General features: G+C 40.6%; 1 protein-coding gene across 2 annotated transcripts; it reads left to right on the top strand.

The window, feature by feature from the left end:
* The first annotated feature begins 8,103 nt into the window (after positions 1–8,103).
* LOC147310508 (aldo-keto reductase family 1 member D1-like) lies at positions 8,104–14,819 on the top strand. 2 transcript variants are annotated; one of them, XM_086269399.1, is made up of 9 exons: positions 8,104–8,308; positions 8,532–8,699; positions 10,152–10,268; positions 10,387–10,464; positions 10,730–10,852; positions 12,445–12,554; positions 12,638–12,803; positions 12,898–12,980; positions 13,062–14,819. In XM_086269399.1, exons 1-9 carry the CDS (start codon positions 8,216–8,218, stop codon positions 13,102–13,104), a joined length of 981 nt encoding a protein of 326 aa, XP_086125525.1. In that variant the 5' UTR covers positions 8,104–8,215; the 3' UTR covers positions 13,105–14,819. The 2 variants fall into 2 exon arrangements, with proteins under 2 accessions (XP_086125525.1, XP_086125526.1); XM_086269400.1 differs by lacking the exon at positions 10,730–10,852.
* Positions 14,820–15,707: the final 888 nt, after the last annotated feature.

The raw sequence follows: 15,707 nt of genomic DNA, 5'->3' as shown, positions 1-15,707 counted from the left end.
TAAATGATAAATAACAAACAGGAGAAATATATACAAAACAAGAAAACGGCACACATGAGAGAAAAGGTCACATGACAGCACAGCATTTTCTACCCACACTTTGAACTGAATAACAAATAACATGTATTTATTAAACTTGTAGACAATGAAAACAAACAGAAATCAGAGTGTAAAATTTAAAAAACTTTTATTGATGTTAACTTTTTTTTTTTTTTTTTTAAGTTATTAAAAAGAAAACCCAACAGAGGAACCCCTCTGAGCAAGCATAGGTGACAGTGGGGAGGAAAAACTCCCTTTTAAGAGGGAGAAACCTCCAGCAGAACCAAGCTCAGTGAGGGGCCGCGGCCGTTCTAAGGGTTTTCTTAAGTATATCATTTAAAACTAACCAATTTAAAGTTTCCAATTCGTTTTCCAGAAATGTTTCATATCACGATTTCTTTTACATTACATCAGCTTTGTTTTGTTTCCTGGTGAAACAAAACAGTCGGCCTATAGATGAGAAAAACTGATGTATGCAACTTGGTTTCTTCGATAGTTTGGCTGCCTCCTTTATGAAAATTTCAGCAATCATATTTTCAATTGCTGGCTGATTTAATTCCAAGGCTAGCAAAACTAATCCTGCATTTTTAAACTCTTTACACATGGCTTTGAAAATCACCTCTTGGAAGTTTTTGAACTTCTCTAAGGGGATTTTATCAATTTCATCCTTGATTTTAGCCCAGATGTTGTTGGTATGCTGGTTGTAGATGTCTGAAACTCTTTCCAGGCTGATGACTTTGCCTGATTTGAATGCTCGGAGCAGTTCTACACTGCAATCATCGAGTCCATCCTCACCTCCTCCATCACCGTGTGGTACGCTGGAGCCACTATCAGGGACTATCAGGGACAAACAGAGACTGCAGCGTGTTGTGTATGTATATATCTTTCAACGTAGCACTCTTAATTCTTATTCTCATGTATATATCTCATGTATAGCTCATGCACATATCTTTCTACGTAGCACTTTTAATTCTTATCCCTACTTTTATTTTTTCATGTCTATTTAAGTGCTATTTATGACACTATGTTTGCACTGAAGCACCGCAGCAATTTCCTAATGTTGTAAACCTGCTCAACATTTGGCAATAAACCCCTTTCTGATTCTGATTTTTTTACAGCTTGCTTAACGAGTTCTGCCATACAGTTTTCCACCAAAGATCTGTATTTTTCTTTGTTATCTACAGCCTGCATGGTGGCACGGCGGCCTTTGTCGATTGGAATTCTGCGCTTGGCAGTTTTTGGGGTTTTTTGCGTTTTCGTTTGTAATCGAAACCTAAATTGAAACGAAGGTTGTTGAAGTGTGAAATATTCCTATAATCGTTAATGACATTAACGTTACCACTTCCATAATTATGTATTGTGAGGTCCATTAGCTCATGGATGTGATCACTTTAACCATAAAGAATAACTAAATTCTTCAGGACAATGAACTCACTAAGTTATCCCTCTAACAGAGCCTCCACATGTTCTCACTCTAATTTCCCCCTGATGAATGAAGTTATGCTGCACTAATCTGAATGTTCGGAGGGAAATCAAACGCATTTCAATCGCAGTACTCAAGCTGACTTACCTTTGTTTGAATGACGACTTGTACGTGCTGACTCCACAGACAAGGTACGAAAATATATCAGGCTACATCAATAGCGGTTGGTCTTCAGGGTTTCTACTCCACCTCCGTATTTCATACGGGTCCACATTTCCAATGCATGCTATTTTCTGCAAGTACCGCCGCTTCGCCTCTGGACGCAATCGGTCTCTATACAGTCCATTCTCTTTTGACCTATGCGTTGTTCCCCACCCCCTTAAATTTCAGAGCCCCCAGTAATAATAATAATAGTAACAATTCAAATAGCTGGGGCTTGATCAACCCTACCTGGGTCACCTGGGAAAGGGGGTCTGATTGTTGAAAGGCCCGAAAACCTCTGTGACTGCCATCAGCAGCAGTTATGCAGATTAAAATAATTTTATTGTTTAAGGTCAAAGTTTGAGTGAAGTTTACAAGGTCCTTTAAGAAAAGGAGCACTTAAAGTATACAGTATTTGAAATCTGAACACAGTGCGCTCAATGACATTTAACTAGACTCCCGAGATGGTTGACAAAGATCTCGAAGAGCACCATGCTGTACCACTTACCGAAGTGGAAGAAAATGATGATGAACAAATTACAGAACTACAGACTGTTCGTAAAAGTGAAAGAGTAAGAACACTAACAGAAAAGGGTAAAGAGCTTCAAGAGAAGAAACTCAAAGGCCTCCAACACAGATATGCTGTTGTTTTTGAAAAATGGAGATATGAAGCAAGATTGAGTAAAGTAATATTAAGGAATGAAGTTTCCGAGAGTGAATTGAATGTGCTCATCAACAATGTAAATGTTGCCTGCAAAGATGTACAAACCATTTATGAACAAATACGGCAAATACAAACTCCCGATGCAGATGAAAGACGCAAAGTGGATGCATGTACATCACTTTCCTCGTTCATTGTCAGAAGAGCTGAAAAACACTTACAAGGAGACCTTGCAGATGGTGATGAAGAGCCATGGCCAGATGTTGGATCATGCTTAGGATCTGAAAGTACTAAATCAAGGTCAAAATCACAAAGGTCGAAAAGTGGTTCAAGCCAGTCATACTCACAAACAATTAAAAGAATAGAAGCAGAGGCTGAGGCAGCTGCGTGTCAGGAAATATTAGCAGTAATGGAGGATCAAGAAAGGGAAGCAGCTGAACTAAAAAAGTTGGAACTTGAAAACTTGGAAAGGCAACAAACAATGGAGGAGCAGCGCAGAAAGATTGAACACTTGGAAGAGGTTAAAAAATTTAATGCTGCAAGAGCTAAAGTAAAGGTTTATGCAGAAGCTGAAAGTATTTCAGAAAGTCGTAGTTTAGTGTGCAGTATCAAAACTGAGAGCGAAACCTCAGCAATCCCTGCTCCACCACAAGTTCCCTCTCAAGCTCCAAATACAACCCAAGCCCATAATGCCACAAGCCCTGCATTTGTTCCACATACTCTCACAGTCATAAACCAAGCCCAACAAAACCCTGGTGTGCAACCTAAGAGCACCACAGGCCAAGCAGTAAACGCATCAAGTCCGCCATTTATCCCTAAAGCAACACAAGCTGCCGCTTCAGCAACTCATCCACAGCCAAACTTGGATCTAGTCGGCATACTAGCAGACGCAATAAGTGCTAATCGTCTTCCAACTCCGGAACCTGCACTGTTCACTGGTGACCCTTTAAAGTTCAAGGACTGGCAGTTGTCATTTGAGACCTTGATTGAAAGAAAAAACATTCCAAAGAACGAAAGACTCTATTATCTCAGGAAGTACCTTGGTGGACCCGCAAAGAGAGTGGTTGAAGGATTTCTCCTAGTGGGCACAGATGAAGCGTATGATGCAGCTTGGGAAGTGCTGGAAAGGCGCTTTGGAGATCTGTTCACTATAGGAAAATGCTTCAGAGACAAACTTCACAGTTGGCCTAAAATAAGCTCCAAGGATGGAAGTGAGTTGAGAGAGTTTGCCGACTTCCTTAGAAGTTGTGAAGCTGCGATGCCACACATAAAGACATTAGAGGTTCTCAATGACTGTATGGAAATTCAGAAACTCTTGCTGAAACTTCCAGACTGGTTGACAACAAGATGGAATCGCGCAGCGATGAAAATAAGAAAAACCCTTAATGGAGAGTATCCATCATTTCACATGTTTACAGACTTTGTATCCACTGAAGCAGACCTAGCATGTGACCCCATAGCTTCAATGCAAGCACTCAAGGGTTTGGAAATCAGTAAACCCAAACACTCACGCAGCCAAGTCGTTCAAGCTAAAACATTAACCACAACTTCAAGTCACTTAACCAACTCAAGTCACATAAATCCCATGATCTGCCTTTACTGCAAAAGAAATGGTCACACACTGGATAAATGCTTCAAATTCATGGAAAAATCAGTCCAGGATCGTATCAAGTTTGTACAAGCAGAAAGGCTGTGTTTTGGATGTATAAAGGGGGGGACATCATTCTAAGAAGTGTGATAAAAGGAATACGTGTGAGAAATGCCAGAAGAAGCATCCCACGTGTCTGCATGATGACAAGTTTGTAGAGCGTAAAAGGATAATGCCTGCAACGAATGATAACTCTCAAGACAAGGACGAAGGAGATGAACCAGCAACCGCAATCTCTAATAGAGTAACTCAAGTAACTTCGAGCACACTGACATCCTCCATTCTACCTGTCTGGGTTTCGTCAAAAAATCACCCAGACAGAGAAGTTCTAGTGTATGCCCTCCTCGATTCTCAGAGCGATACATCCTTTATCTTGGATGAAGTAGCCCAGGATCTCGACACAGATAAGAGTAAGGCTCATCTAAGACTATCGACCATGTCCGCCAAGTCGACAGTCATACCATGTGAGAAACTGGTAAATCTTCAAGTTAGAGGCTACAAGCAGGAAAAGAGAATTACATTGCCACCGGTCTATACAAGAGAATTCATCCCTGTGAACAGATCACACATCCCGACGTCTGAAACTGCTTTGAATTGGCCTCACCTCAAAAGGCTGGCAGATAGGTTACCTCCGATGCTTGAATGCGAAGTTGGTCTGCTTCTCGGCTATAACTGTCAGCAAGCCCTTCTTCCACGGGAAGTCATTGCAGGTGAGGAGAATCAGCCTTACGCACAGCTAACTGATCTCGGCTGGAGCATAGTTGGTTGTACGTCTCAAGTTCAAAATCACAATGATGATATTGGCATAAGCCACAGAATCATTGTTCGAGAAGTTACTCCTGCAGTACAACAAGCAGTTGAACTCAGGCAAGAAGTGCATTTTGTATGCAGAACTCAAGTGAAGGAAGTGGGTCCGGCTGATGTAATAAAGGTTTTGGGATCTGATTTCTCTGAGCATGCAACAGATGACAATCCAGTCTCTCAGGAAGACATTTTGTTCATGTCAAAGGTGACTAAAGGCATAAGGCAAAAGGAAAACGGTCACTATGAACTCCCATTGCCACTCAAAACCGACGACCCGAATCTTCCAAACAACAAACAATGTGCTGAGCATAGACTGTCGTCGTTGGAACGTCGGCTCAGAAGAGATAAGAAATACTATGAGGATTACGTCAAGTTCATGGACGACATCATAGCCCGTGGAGACGCAGAGAAGGTCCCAGAGCAAGAACTGGATAAGGAGGCAGGATGGTATATACCACACCATGGGGTATACCACCCCCACAAACCTGAGAAGATACGTGTGGTTTTTGATTGTTCGGCCCGTTTCCGGGGGACATCTCTTAACGATCACCTTCTGACTGGACCAGATCTTACCAACGCACTGATTGGAGTGTTATGTCGATTCAGAAAGGGCCCCATCGCCATCATGTGTGATGTGGAGAGGATGTTCCACCAATTCCACGTCATCAAGGAGCATCAAGACTATTTGAGGTTTCTTTGGTGGGACAAAGGCGATTTAAACTCTGAGCCTTCAGTGTACAGGATGAGAGTGCATCTTTTCGGAGCAGCTTCATCTCCCGGATGCTGCAATTTCGGACTCAAACATATTGCTTCTCAAGGTAGAAACAGATTCAGCGAAGAGACTATTGAGTTCATCCAAAGAGGATTTTACGTCGATGACGGACTCGCTAGTGTGAGATCAACAGTCGAAGCCATACAGTTGGTAAACGAGTCAAGGGCACTTTGTAAAACAGGCAACCTACATCTGCATAAGTTTGTGTCAAACGACAAAGAAGTGCTTGCAGCTATTCCCCAAGAGGAACAAGCTAAAGCCAAAGACCAGGACATGGCTCTTGGAGAACTCCACATTGAACGTGCACTTGGAGTGCAATGGTGCATAGAGGCAGATGAATTCCAATTCAGAGTCCAAGTTAAAGACAACCCATTGACAAGGAGAGGGGTGCTCTCGATTGTTGCTTCAGTCTTTGACCCCCTTGGGTTCGTTGCCCCATTCATATTAATTGGAAAGCAAATACTCCAAACGTTGTGCAAGGACAAAGTTAATTGGGACAAGGATCTCCCACATCACATTCTACCACAATGGGAAGCATGGTTGAGAGACCTGCCCAAGTTGGCAGCTCTGAAGATCCCACGAAGCTACTCGCAAGATGCGGACATTGTGCAGTACGAATTGCACAGTTTCTCGGATGCAAGCCTCAGTGGTTATGGCGCATGTTCATATCTCAGAGCAAAAGGTAGAGAAGGACAGGTCAGTTGTGCACTCTTGGAGATATATCTTTTATAAATGCACCATAGGGGGCTTGGGGTGAAACAGCATTTCGGTACACTGTAAACTGTGTATACTCATGTATTGACAATAAAGCTCTTGAATCTTCTGAATCAATACTAGGCAGATGGGATGTACCACTATGAGGGTGGAGTGGAATAGTCCCATTGATAATACCCTTTAATTTCCCTCTCACCTTTTGGCTTTCAACACTGTGTCACCTGAAGAATCAGAATCAGAATCAGAATACTTTATTGATCCCTGGGGGAAATTATTTTTTGTTACAGTGCTCCATTTTAAACCAACATTAAGACAAGACAGACAATACGCTAACTAAGAATAGTACAATATATACATATATATACATACATACATACATAAGTCACTTATAAATAAATATTTGGAAAAGAAACATGTGTAGTTGTAGCAGCAAACAGTGTGTTAAGTGGATGCGTTGTACAGGGAGATGGCCACAGGCAGGAATGATTTCCTGTGTCGTTCAGTGGTGCTTTTCGGTAATCTCAGTCTCTCACTGAACGAGCTCCTGTGACTGACCAACATGTCATGGAGTGGGTGGGAGGTGTTATCCAACATTGTCTTTATCTTGGACAGCATCCGCCTCTCCGACACCACCTTGAGGGAGTCCAGCTCCATCCCCACAACATTGCTGGCCTTACGGATCAGTTTATTAAGTCTGTTGGCATCTGCGACCCTCAGCCTGCTCCCCCAGCATGCAACAGCATAGAGGATCGCACTGGCCACAACAGACTCATAGAAAATCCTCAGCATTTTCTGGCAGATGTTGAAGGACCTCAGTCGCCTCAAAAAATAGAGACGACTCTGGCCCTTCCTGTAAAGTGCTGTGGTGTTTTTAGCCCAGTCCAGTTTATTGTCAATGTGTACTCCAAGGTATTTATAGTCCTCCACAATGTCAACACTGACCCCCTGGATTGAAACAGGGGTCAAGTGTTTCCTGGTCTTCCTGAAGTCCACGATCAGTTCCTTGGTCTTTGCCACGTTGAGCTGCAGATGATTCTGCTCACACCACGTGACAAAGGAGTCGACCACAGCCCGGTACTCTGTCTCATCATCCCTGCTGATGCATCCAACCACCGCAGAGTCATCAGAAAACTTCTGAAGATGGCAGGTCTCTGTGCAGTGGCTGAAGTCTGTGGTGTAGAGGGTGAAGAGGAAGGGGGAGAGGACAGTCCCCTGTGGTGCCCCTGTGTTGCTAATCACCTTGTCAGACACACACTGTGGGAGACGTACACACTGTGGGAGACGTACATATTGTGGTCTTCCTGTCAGGTAATCAACAATCCAGGACACCAGAGAAGCATCCACCTGCATCGCTGCTAACTTATCACCCAGGAGGGTCGGCCTGATGGTGTTGAAAGCACTGGAAAAGTCAAAAAACATGACCCTCACAGTGCTCGCCGGCTGGTCCAGATGGGTGTAGACACGATTGAGCAGGTAGATGATGGCGTCCTCTGTTCCGAGACGAGGCTGATAAGCGAACTGAAGGGGATCCAGATGTGGACTTACTATGGGTCGCAGCTGGTCCAGGATGAGCCTTTCCAGGGTCTTCATGATGTGGGAGGTCAGTGCCACGGGCCTGTAACTGGGGGTAGATAAATTCAGCGTAATCCCATTGTCACTGCCAGCTTTCACCAGTATCTGAAAGCTTAATCCAACATATAATATAGCATATAGTATAGCATTTTAGTCTCATTCATGATGATCAGATAGCGTGTTCACTTCCATTTGTAAATGTTTGTCTTGGTGTCCGGTTGTTCATGTTTTCATGAGCAACAGTTGAGGCACTTTGCATTTGGGAGGAGTTTCTGGCCGAGTAGAGAGCAGAGGAGCCAGCCTCCTAGACAGTATTCAAAAGTTCGAGTGAGTGCACAGTGTCAGACATCAAGATCTTTGTAACAAACATTTTTGTTAAACATGGAATTGACAGCAGAAAGTCACTCCATTCCCCTATCTGATGGAAACAGCATACCCTTGATAGGACTGGGAACTTATGCAGATCCCCACGAGGTAAGATTCACGATTTAATTGTATATTGTATATCGTTGTGCGTGTGTCACGAAGCAAAAACTAAATGAATAAATAAAAAATAGTGGTAGGATTTTTTGTTTGTTTGTTTTTCGCTGTGACTTTTGAGTGCTTATTATATTATTATTATGGTTGTTGTTATTTTATTTTATACTATATATTCCTTCCAGTACTACTTCTTCTTCTTCTTCTTTTTTTTTGACAGACTCCTAAAGGAACTGCATATGAATCTGTCAAAATTGCGATCGAGACGGGCTACAGACATATTGATGGAGCATTGATCTATTACAATGAACATGAAGTGGGGCAAGCAATAAGGGACAAAATAGCAGATGGAACTGTGAAAAGAGAGGACATCTTCTATTGTGGAAAGGTTTGCAAAGCATACTTGTTCGTGTGAGCCTCTCCTGTGCACCTTGACCGTTGAACTTTTTTTTTCTTTCTGTTTTTCTGTACACACATTCTGTACTTAAGTAGAAGTACATCTATTACTGTTCAAAACTACTCCAGTAAAGGATGAAGTACTGATTCAACTTCTTTACTCAAGTAAAAGTAAAAAAGTACAGGCTGTTTAGTAGCTGTTTGGAGGACATTTCTATTTCTGTGCAAAGCTAACTTAACCTTCGGCTATGTTAACACAATGATAAAATAATATTAGCAGATGGGAATACAAACTTCAGCCTAAGTTTTTTCCAATCTAAGTATACTCAGCTTGAATCTGAAGAAAAAGAAGTAAAATAAAAAATATATATATCAGTCAATAGATCTAAGAATCATCAGCTAAAATTCATATGAATCTCTGCTACACTTGATGTAGAACTCATGCAAACTCATGAAACCACAGTCACTGTGCACCGGTCACACACTCTTCTTTACTTTAAACCCATCACAGTACACCAAACTAATCTCCAGAGTATTTTCATGTAGTCTTTAAATAGCCTCAGTTTGATTTGCATGTATCATAATATGCAAAAACACAATGTTGGCTCATAGTGACAAAAATCCGTTAAAGCAAATCCGTTAAGGCAAAAGTAACGAGCCTGTTTTACTACTGAAGTGCAGTATAGAAAATTTTATAAAATTTTAACAAATATTTGTGCTTTGTTACTTCCCACCTCAAGAGTTCAGTGATGCATGAAGATCATCAAGACTTTTAGAAATCGAACAACAAGTTCCATTAATAACAAATCCACAAAATCCTCATGTAGGTTATTCAGGGTGAAGCAGGTTGTTTTTCATCTAATTCATTGAAACAAATCCAGCACTATGACGGCATGCACAGGTTTTGGTTGCACCATTCCTAGCATGCATGTTTCTAGATGAGCTTTAACATCTATATCGAGAATGCATGAAAAATGCGTTTAGCAGGATTTCTCTGGGTGTAATTGTTGATGTCAACAAAAAATTTAAAGTTTAAAAATGTGTTTTTTCCTGTCAAAAATGGTGGCCAAAGTGACAAAAAAGTACAAGTCCTTTAGTTATTTTAAAGTAAATAACTAATAATGCAAATAAGAAAAAAAGCCAATCTGAATATTATACCAATATTATTTCCCTGAACCACAAAAAAATAAGGAAGATAAAGTAAGTACATTTTGGTTTGTACAACACCTTTCGAGACAAACATTACAAAGTCCCTCAAGGCAAAAGTTAACCAAAAACAAGTCTAAAATGCTTTTGGCCTGTGTGAAACTTAAAAGGTATGGATAACATACGAATCGATAACATATTCATTTTCATGACATACCTTTGAATCTTAAAAAAAACCAAATGCTGAGTTCTGTAGCTTTTTTCTACATTTGTTAACTTTTCTTCTTTTCTTTTGAAGTTGTGGAACACATTTCATCCACCCGAGCTAGTACGACCTACTTTAGAGAAAACCCTGACGACATTACAGCTGGATTATGTTGACCTCTATATTATAGAACTGCCCATGGCTTTCAAGGTATGCACACATGTGAAAACTTAATAACAAGTTTTTAATTTTTACATTTGAATTTCATGAGGTTTTACTGCACCAAATGAAATACTATACTATACTGAAACACTATAATTTTCTGAAGCCAGGAGATGAATTTAACCCCAAAGATGAGAGTGGGAAGTGGCTTTATCATGAAACGGACCTCTGTGCCACATGGGAGGTGAGACTTGGTGGCCTGCTTATTCAAGAAAATTTAGTTTCAGTTATTTCCTAACATATGTGAAGACAACATAACTGCTACAGAACAACAGTATTGGGTACACGCGTCCTTTAACTTATAGTTAAATACAAAAAGATATGTGGTAAAAATCAATGACAGCTTCAACAGTGTCTCAGTTTTACTGTTTCTGTGAGCTTTTAAATTGTTTCAAAGTTCAACGTTGACTATATTGTTTTATTATTGTGCTTTCCTATGTCTCTCACAGGCTTTAGAAGCTTGTAAAGACGCTGGCCTTGTAAAATCTCTTGGGGTTTCAAACTTCAACAAGCGACAACTAGAGCTAATCCTTAACAAGCCGGGGCTGAAACACAAACCTGTGTCAAACCAGGTTAGTGGTACATTATTGAGCAAGCAGTTGTCTGGAAATAAGTTACTAAGTACTTGTTTTCAGAATACTAAGGTCAAAAAGCTTTGCTCTTTGAACTAACTAACTGAAAACGCTCGGTAAGTTTTTAACTGAGATTTAAATGAATAGATGGAATCAGAGGCGCGAATAGCAGCAGGAAGATTGTTCCAGGGGCTAGGGGCTGCCAGGGCAAAAGCACGGTCACCTCTGGTCTTTAGCCAGGATCTAGGCTGCACTAGGAGTAATTGTCTTGATTATCTTAGGGCTTTCCCAGGGGTATATGAACTAAGGAGTTCAGTGAGGTAGCACGGCGCAGTATTGACACAGTTCTTGTGTAATTTGGCACTATTCAGCCTTTTCTTCTTGCTTCTTTTCCTTAAGAGTGGCTTCTTGACAGCCACCCTTCCACAAAGACCATTTATGGTGAGTCTCAACAAACTGTTGATGGGTTAGTTGAAGGATGAGATACACCACTCAGGTCCCATATCAGATCTTTGATACAGTTTTTCTGTTTTCTTAAGGACATAGCTTTTAGATGCTGTTCATCTGCTCTGTTTTTTTTTCTTGTCCAGTTTCCTCACACCATACTGAAATATGCCAAGTTTCCAGCTAAAAGCTCTTTGCTCATCAAATCGTGTTATTCATGGCAGAGATTTAGATAAAAGACATGGGAAGAAATTTTCTTTTACTACAGGATGCTAATAAGTCCCTAAAGAAACTGGTTCTTTCCTAACTTTTCTGTAATGTGTAGACTCAATGAGTCATTCTTTGAATTAGCTGCCTTTTTGTGACACTGATAACACTGATTTCATAGATCAGTGTTAGGTGTTTTAATAATCATGATAAAAGAGTGAAAAAATAGCTAGTGCCCAAAGTAAAACTTTGTCTTCAGAAAGCCTGGAGAACTATTGCTCAGCACCACTTACAAGAAACTGTCCTATTAGAAATATAAATACTCGAGACTTGGGAAATGTACAGTACTATATTTACCGTAAGATCAGCAGATAAATGTGCAAACCATTCTTCATTTTAAAAAGTAGTGTTTCAAGAGTTAATGCTTTTGTTACTTTATTGTGCAGCGGCAATTTATTAAAGTCAGAAGAAAGAATCTGAGGCACAACCAGCTGAAGGCTTTAGTTTCAGTCTTTGAATATTTGCGCATACAGCTAATGAACAATACAACAGAAAGACTCAGATTTTAGACATATGCCCAATATGTTTTAACTAAATCACACACACAGCTGTGTTTTGATAGATATGTGAACATTGTGTGGATAGGACATGGATATGTTGCAGAGGTATAGGAACAAAATGCAGGCAATGTATACCGCCCAGAAATGTGGGGAAAACTTCAAATTTATTTAAAAAGTAAGTTTACTGCCTGAAATATTATCAGTATGAAAGGACTGAACTTTGAATCAATGAAAGCATAACAGAGATAGGAAGTTATTATTTAAGTAACATGAACAATCAAGATGCACTTGGAAGTGTTGGTTCATAACACTCGCAAGGAATAAGCCAAGCTGTCTTCATCAGAAACATGTGTGTATGTATACATATGTGCTCTATTACAGGTTGAATGCCACCCCTATTTCACCCAGCCAAAATTGCTTGAATACTGCCGGCAGAATGGTATCGTCATTGTTGGTTACAGCCCGCTGGGAACATCCAGAGATCCATCTTGGTATGGGTCACACTCATTTTATGAGTAGCTAGTCAAGTTCTCAGCCTCTTGATTGACATTAAAATATCACTGTTTCAATAAAGGGTAAACCTAAAATGCCCCCCAATGCTGGAAGATGACCTGCTGGTATCGATTGCCAAAAAGTACAACAAGACCACGGCTCAGGTGTGTCTGCGGTTCAATGTACAGAGAGGCGTGGTGGTCATCCCAAAGAGCTTCAGCCCTGCTCGCATAAAGGAAAACTTTGAGGTTTGTTTATAATTTTAGGTGTGTAGGTAGCAAAAAGTGCCTTCTGAAAACCAGACGCATGGAATATAATCAGACTTATTTGCCAACTTTCCAGATATTTGATTTCTCTCTCTCTGACGCTGATATGAAGGCAGTTGAAGGGTTGAACAAAAACATCCGCTTTGTGGAGCTTCTCATGTGAGTATAGTGCAGCTTGTGTGAAGTTTTGCTCCTTGAACAAACGGCTCCAATTAATATTTCTCTTTTCTGGCTCAACAGGTGGTCTGACCATCCAGAGTATCCATTTCATGATGACTTCTAAACACCACAAACAGCAACACATTGTTCGAGAGTGATTAAATTTGGCATCTTCACTTTGCTAAAATAATATTTAATTGCTATTAGCTAATTAAAAAAAAAAAAACAAAACTTAATTTTACAGCACACAATATAATACACTTCCTCGGGTAAAGGGTTTCACTGCTGAGCCGTGCTGTGGGAAGAATAATGAAGGTCTGCTCTCACAGATGTCTTTAGTTTTGTAAAAGTCTTACAGATAAGTTTTGAGTGACAAAACAAACAAACTTGGGATAGTAAATGTTTGCAAACTACAAAATAAAGATAAGGTGTGGCTAAATCAAAACAAGACTGTTAAGTATAGAAAGCTTAAACTCTGGACAGATGGTGTTCTCATCCTGCCAACACTTTCATTGCTCAGACCAAATCTGAATTGCTCAACCTGAATAACAGCTTTTAAAACTGAATTTGAATTAAATTTAGCTCTTGAATGCTTTCAGTTTCACTTCTCACCATTCAGTTTTAGTTCTTAAATTCAGTTTTTGGGGTCATACATCCGGGTCCTTCGAGAAAACTGCACAATAATCCAGCACAAAGTTTGCCGTTTCAGTGATAGTCATATCATACCACTTCAGAGGTGATCCAGTAATACTGCACTAATGAATTACACCAGGGGTGTTGAACTCCAGGCCTCAAGGGCCGGTGTCCTGCAGGTTTCATATATCACCCTGGGTCAACACACCTGAATCAAATGATTAGTTTCTTTACCAGGCTTATGGAGAACTTCAAGATATGTTGAGGGGGTAATTTAACCATTTAAATCAGCTGTGTTGGATCAAGGGCACATCTAAAACCTGCAGGACACCAGCTCTCAAGGTCTGGAGTTCAACACCTGTGAATTAGACTGTTCGCTTTAGCTAAAGTTATTAAGTTAGCTAAGGAGTCAGGATACTATATAAGACAGAAATAAGCCAAAATTACAATGGTTTGGACACTCTTTTGTATGTTTCCCTACTGTAGCGGTCTCTCAAAGCATACAGGACTTTCAGGGGGTACAAGATGATAACTGTGGAATTCTAATGGGAACAGTCGATCATTAGGGTTGCCAACTCCCTGAAAAATAAATAAGGGACGCCTCGTGGCCAGGGCCGGGCAAAGTGTGGTAGCTCTTTTTTTTTGTGTGTGAAATTTTTTTTTAACCATTTGACTTGAATTTGATTTAAGCAGATGCATATTCTTTGTGATATGACCATATGGGAAACAAATGATAATTTAGCCATTTATTTTTAGCTCAAAATAACATTAACACAGTAAAACGGGTCTCTTTCTTAAACAGAAGCCTGTCATGCTTAACTTTTGAGAATATAAGTAAATCTTTCTTTAAAAGAACTCTGTCCTGCTTAACTTAAAATTATATAAATTAATAGAAAACAATAGAACAAAATCATTCTTGTAACAGTGCACATTTAGTGCATTTAGTACAATTGGCTTCAGTTGAGGTATTATTTCAGCTTTTCTAATGCTAATCAGCTGCTCCTGTTTGTAAACACACTTGTTCCCATGATTACGCATCATAACTCATCATCATTATTCATCTATGTATTACTTTTATGTATTAGTCATCTATTTGTTGTAATCATCTATCCTTGCAGTTGTTTATTACACAAAATAAATTATATTATCACACTTCTGGCCACATAGCGCTGATATTCACTGCACATGCCCATATTAACCTTAACCAGAGGGTTTAAAAAAAAAAAAAACCCAATGTTTACATACCATATCTGCTTCTGCCGTGGCCTGGTGGACAAGAAATTGGTTAAGGGTTCCCCGAGCTTTCACGCCCTTCATGTTCTCCGTGTGCCCACCATTGTGTGTGCATGCCTATGGAAAAAGTGCGCCGGCACACAGTGCAGTGCGCTTTATAGATGTTATCGTGCACTTTTCCAGCCAGGTGTTTTCCTTTTCCCATTCCTCCCTGTACTTTTGCAGCCTATTTTTCTTTCTCTGAGGGGAACAAACATTGCTGCTCTAATGCTGGGCTTACACTGTACGATTTTTGGCCCATTTTGAGCCGATTTTTGAGTCATGCGACCGATTTGGTGATCGGCCCAATTTTGGCCTTCATCGTGCATCGTGTAGTATACGTGGGGTAACGAGAAGCGATTAACACCTCGAGCAGCTCCCGATCATCAATCGCTCGTAGGGCGTCACCGCAGCTGCTCACACTGCTCACGCGCAAACACGTAACCGTCGGCGAAAAAGACGGTGCAGCTTGGCTGTGCAGCGTGTGATCTGGACACAGGCGATGGAGGCACAACTTGTAGAACTTTGGAAAGCTCATCCGAGCCTTTTCGATGTGGCATCACAAAATTATCACGACCACAACAACCGTGAAAATAGTTGGATTTACATTGCTGCTCAATCGCAGCTGCCTGATTAATGTTTTTCATTAGAAATTTAGCAAAGTTGATGGTGGTGGTGTGCGTGTCTGTGTGAGTGAAAGACAGAGAGGGAGAGCGAGCGACAGATTTTCTGTTATAACCTTCATTTTATGGAGGCCCAGTGTGAGCACTCAGGTTGCATCAGAGCATCTTATTTTTCTACTACGACATAAAATACAAAGTG

Source organism: Aulonocara sp. 'chitande type north' Nkhata Bay, linkage group LG17, assembly GCF_057382095.1.
Source record: "Aulonocara sp. 'chitande type north' Nkhata Bay isolate Kocher_YH1m ecotype deep benthic linkage group LG17, A_spYH_male_GT1.1, whole genome shotgun sequence".
Classification (NCBI taxonomy): Eukaryota; Metazoa; Chordata; class Actinopteri; order Cichliformes; family Cichlidae; genus Aulonocara; species Aulonocara sp. 'chitande type north' Nkhata Bay.
The sequence above is the reverse complement of the archived record's forward strand: the minus strand, read 5'-3'. Positions and strand labels throughout refer to the sequence as shown.

What these genes read in the sequence shown, in the direction of transcription:
- LOC147310508 (XM_086269399.1), top strand. Translation starts at nt 8,216, where the DNA reads ATGGAATTGACAGCAGAAAGTCACTCCATTCCCCTATCTGATGGAAAC. An exon ending in ACATCTTCTATTGTGGAAAG is followed by an intron (nt 8,700 to 10,151) that starts GTTTGCAAAGCA and finishes TTTCTTTTGAAG; the next exon opens with TTGTGGAACACATTTCATCC. An exon ending in ACAAACCTGTGTCAAACCAG is followed by an intron (nt 10,853 to 12,444) that starts GTTAGTGGTACA and finishes GCTCTATTACAG; the next exon opens with GTTGAATGCCACCCCTATTT.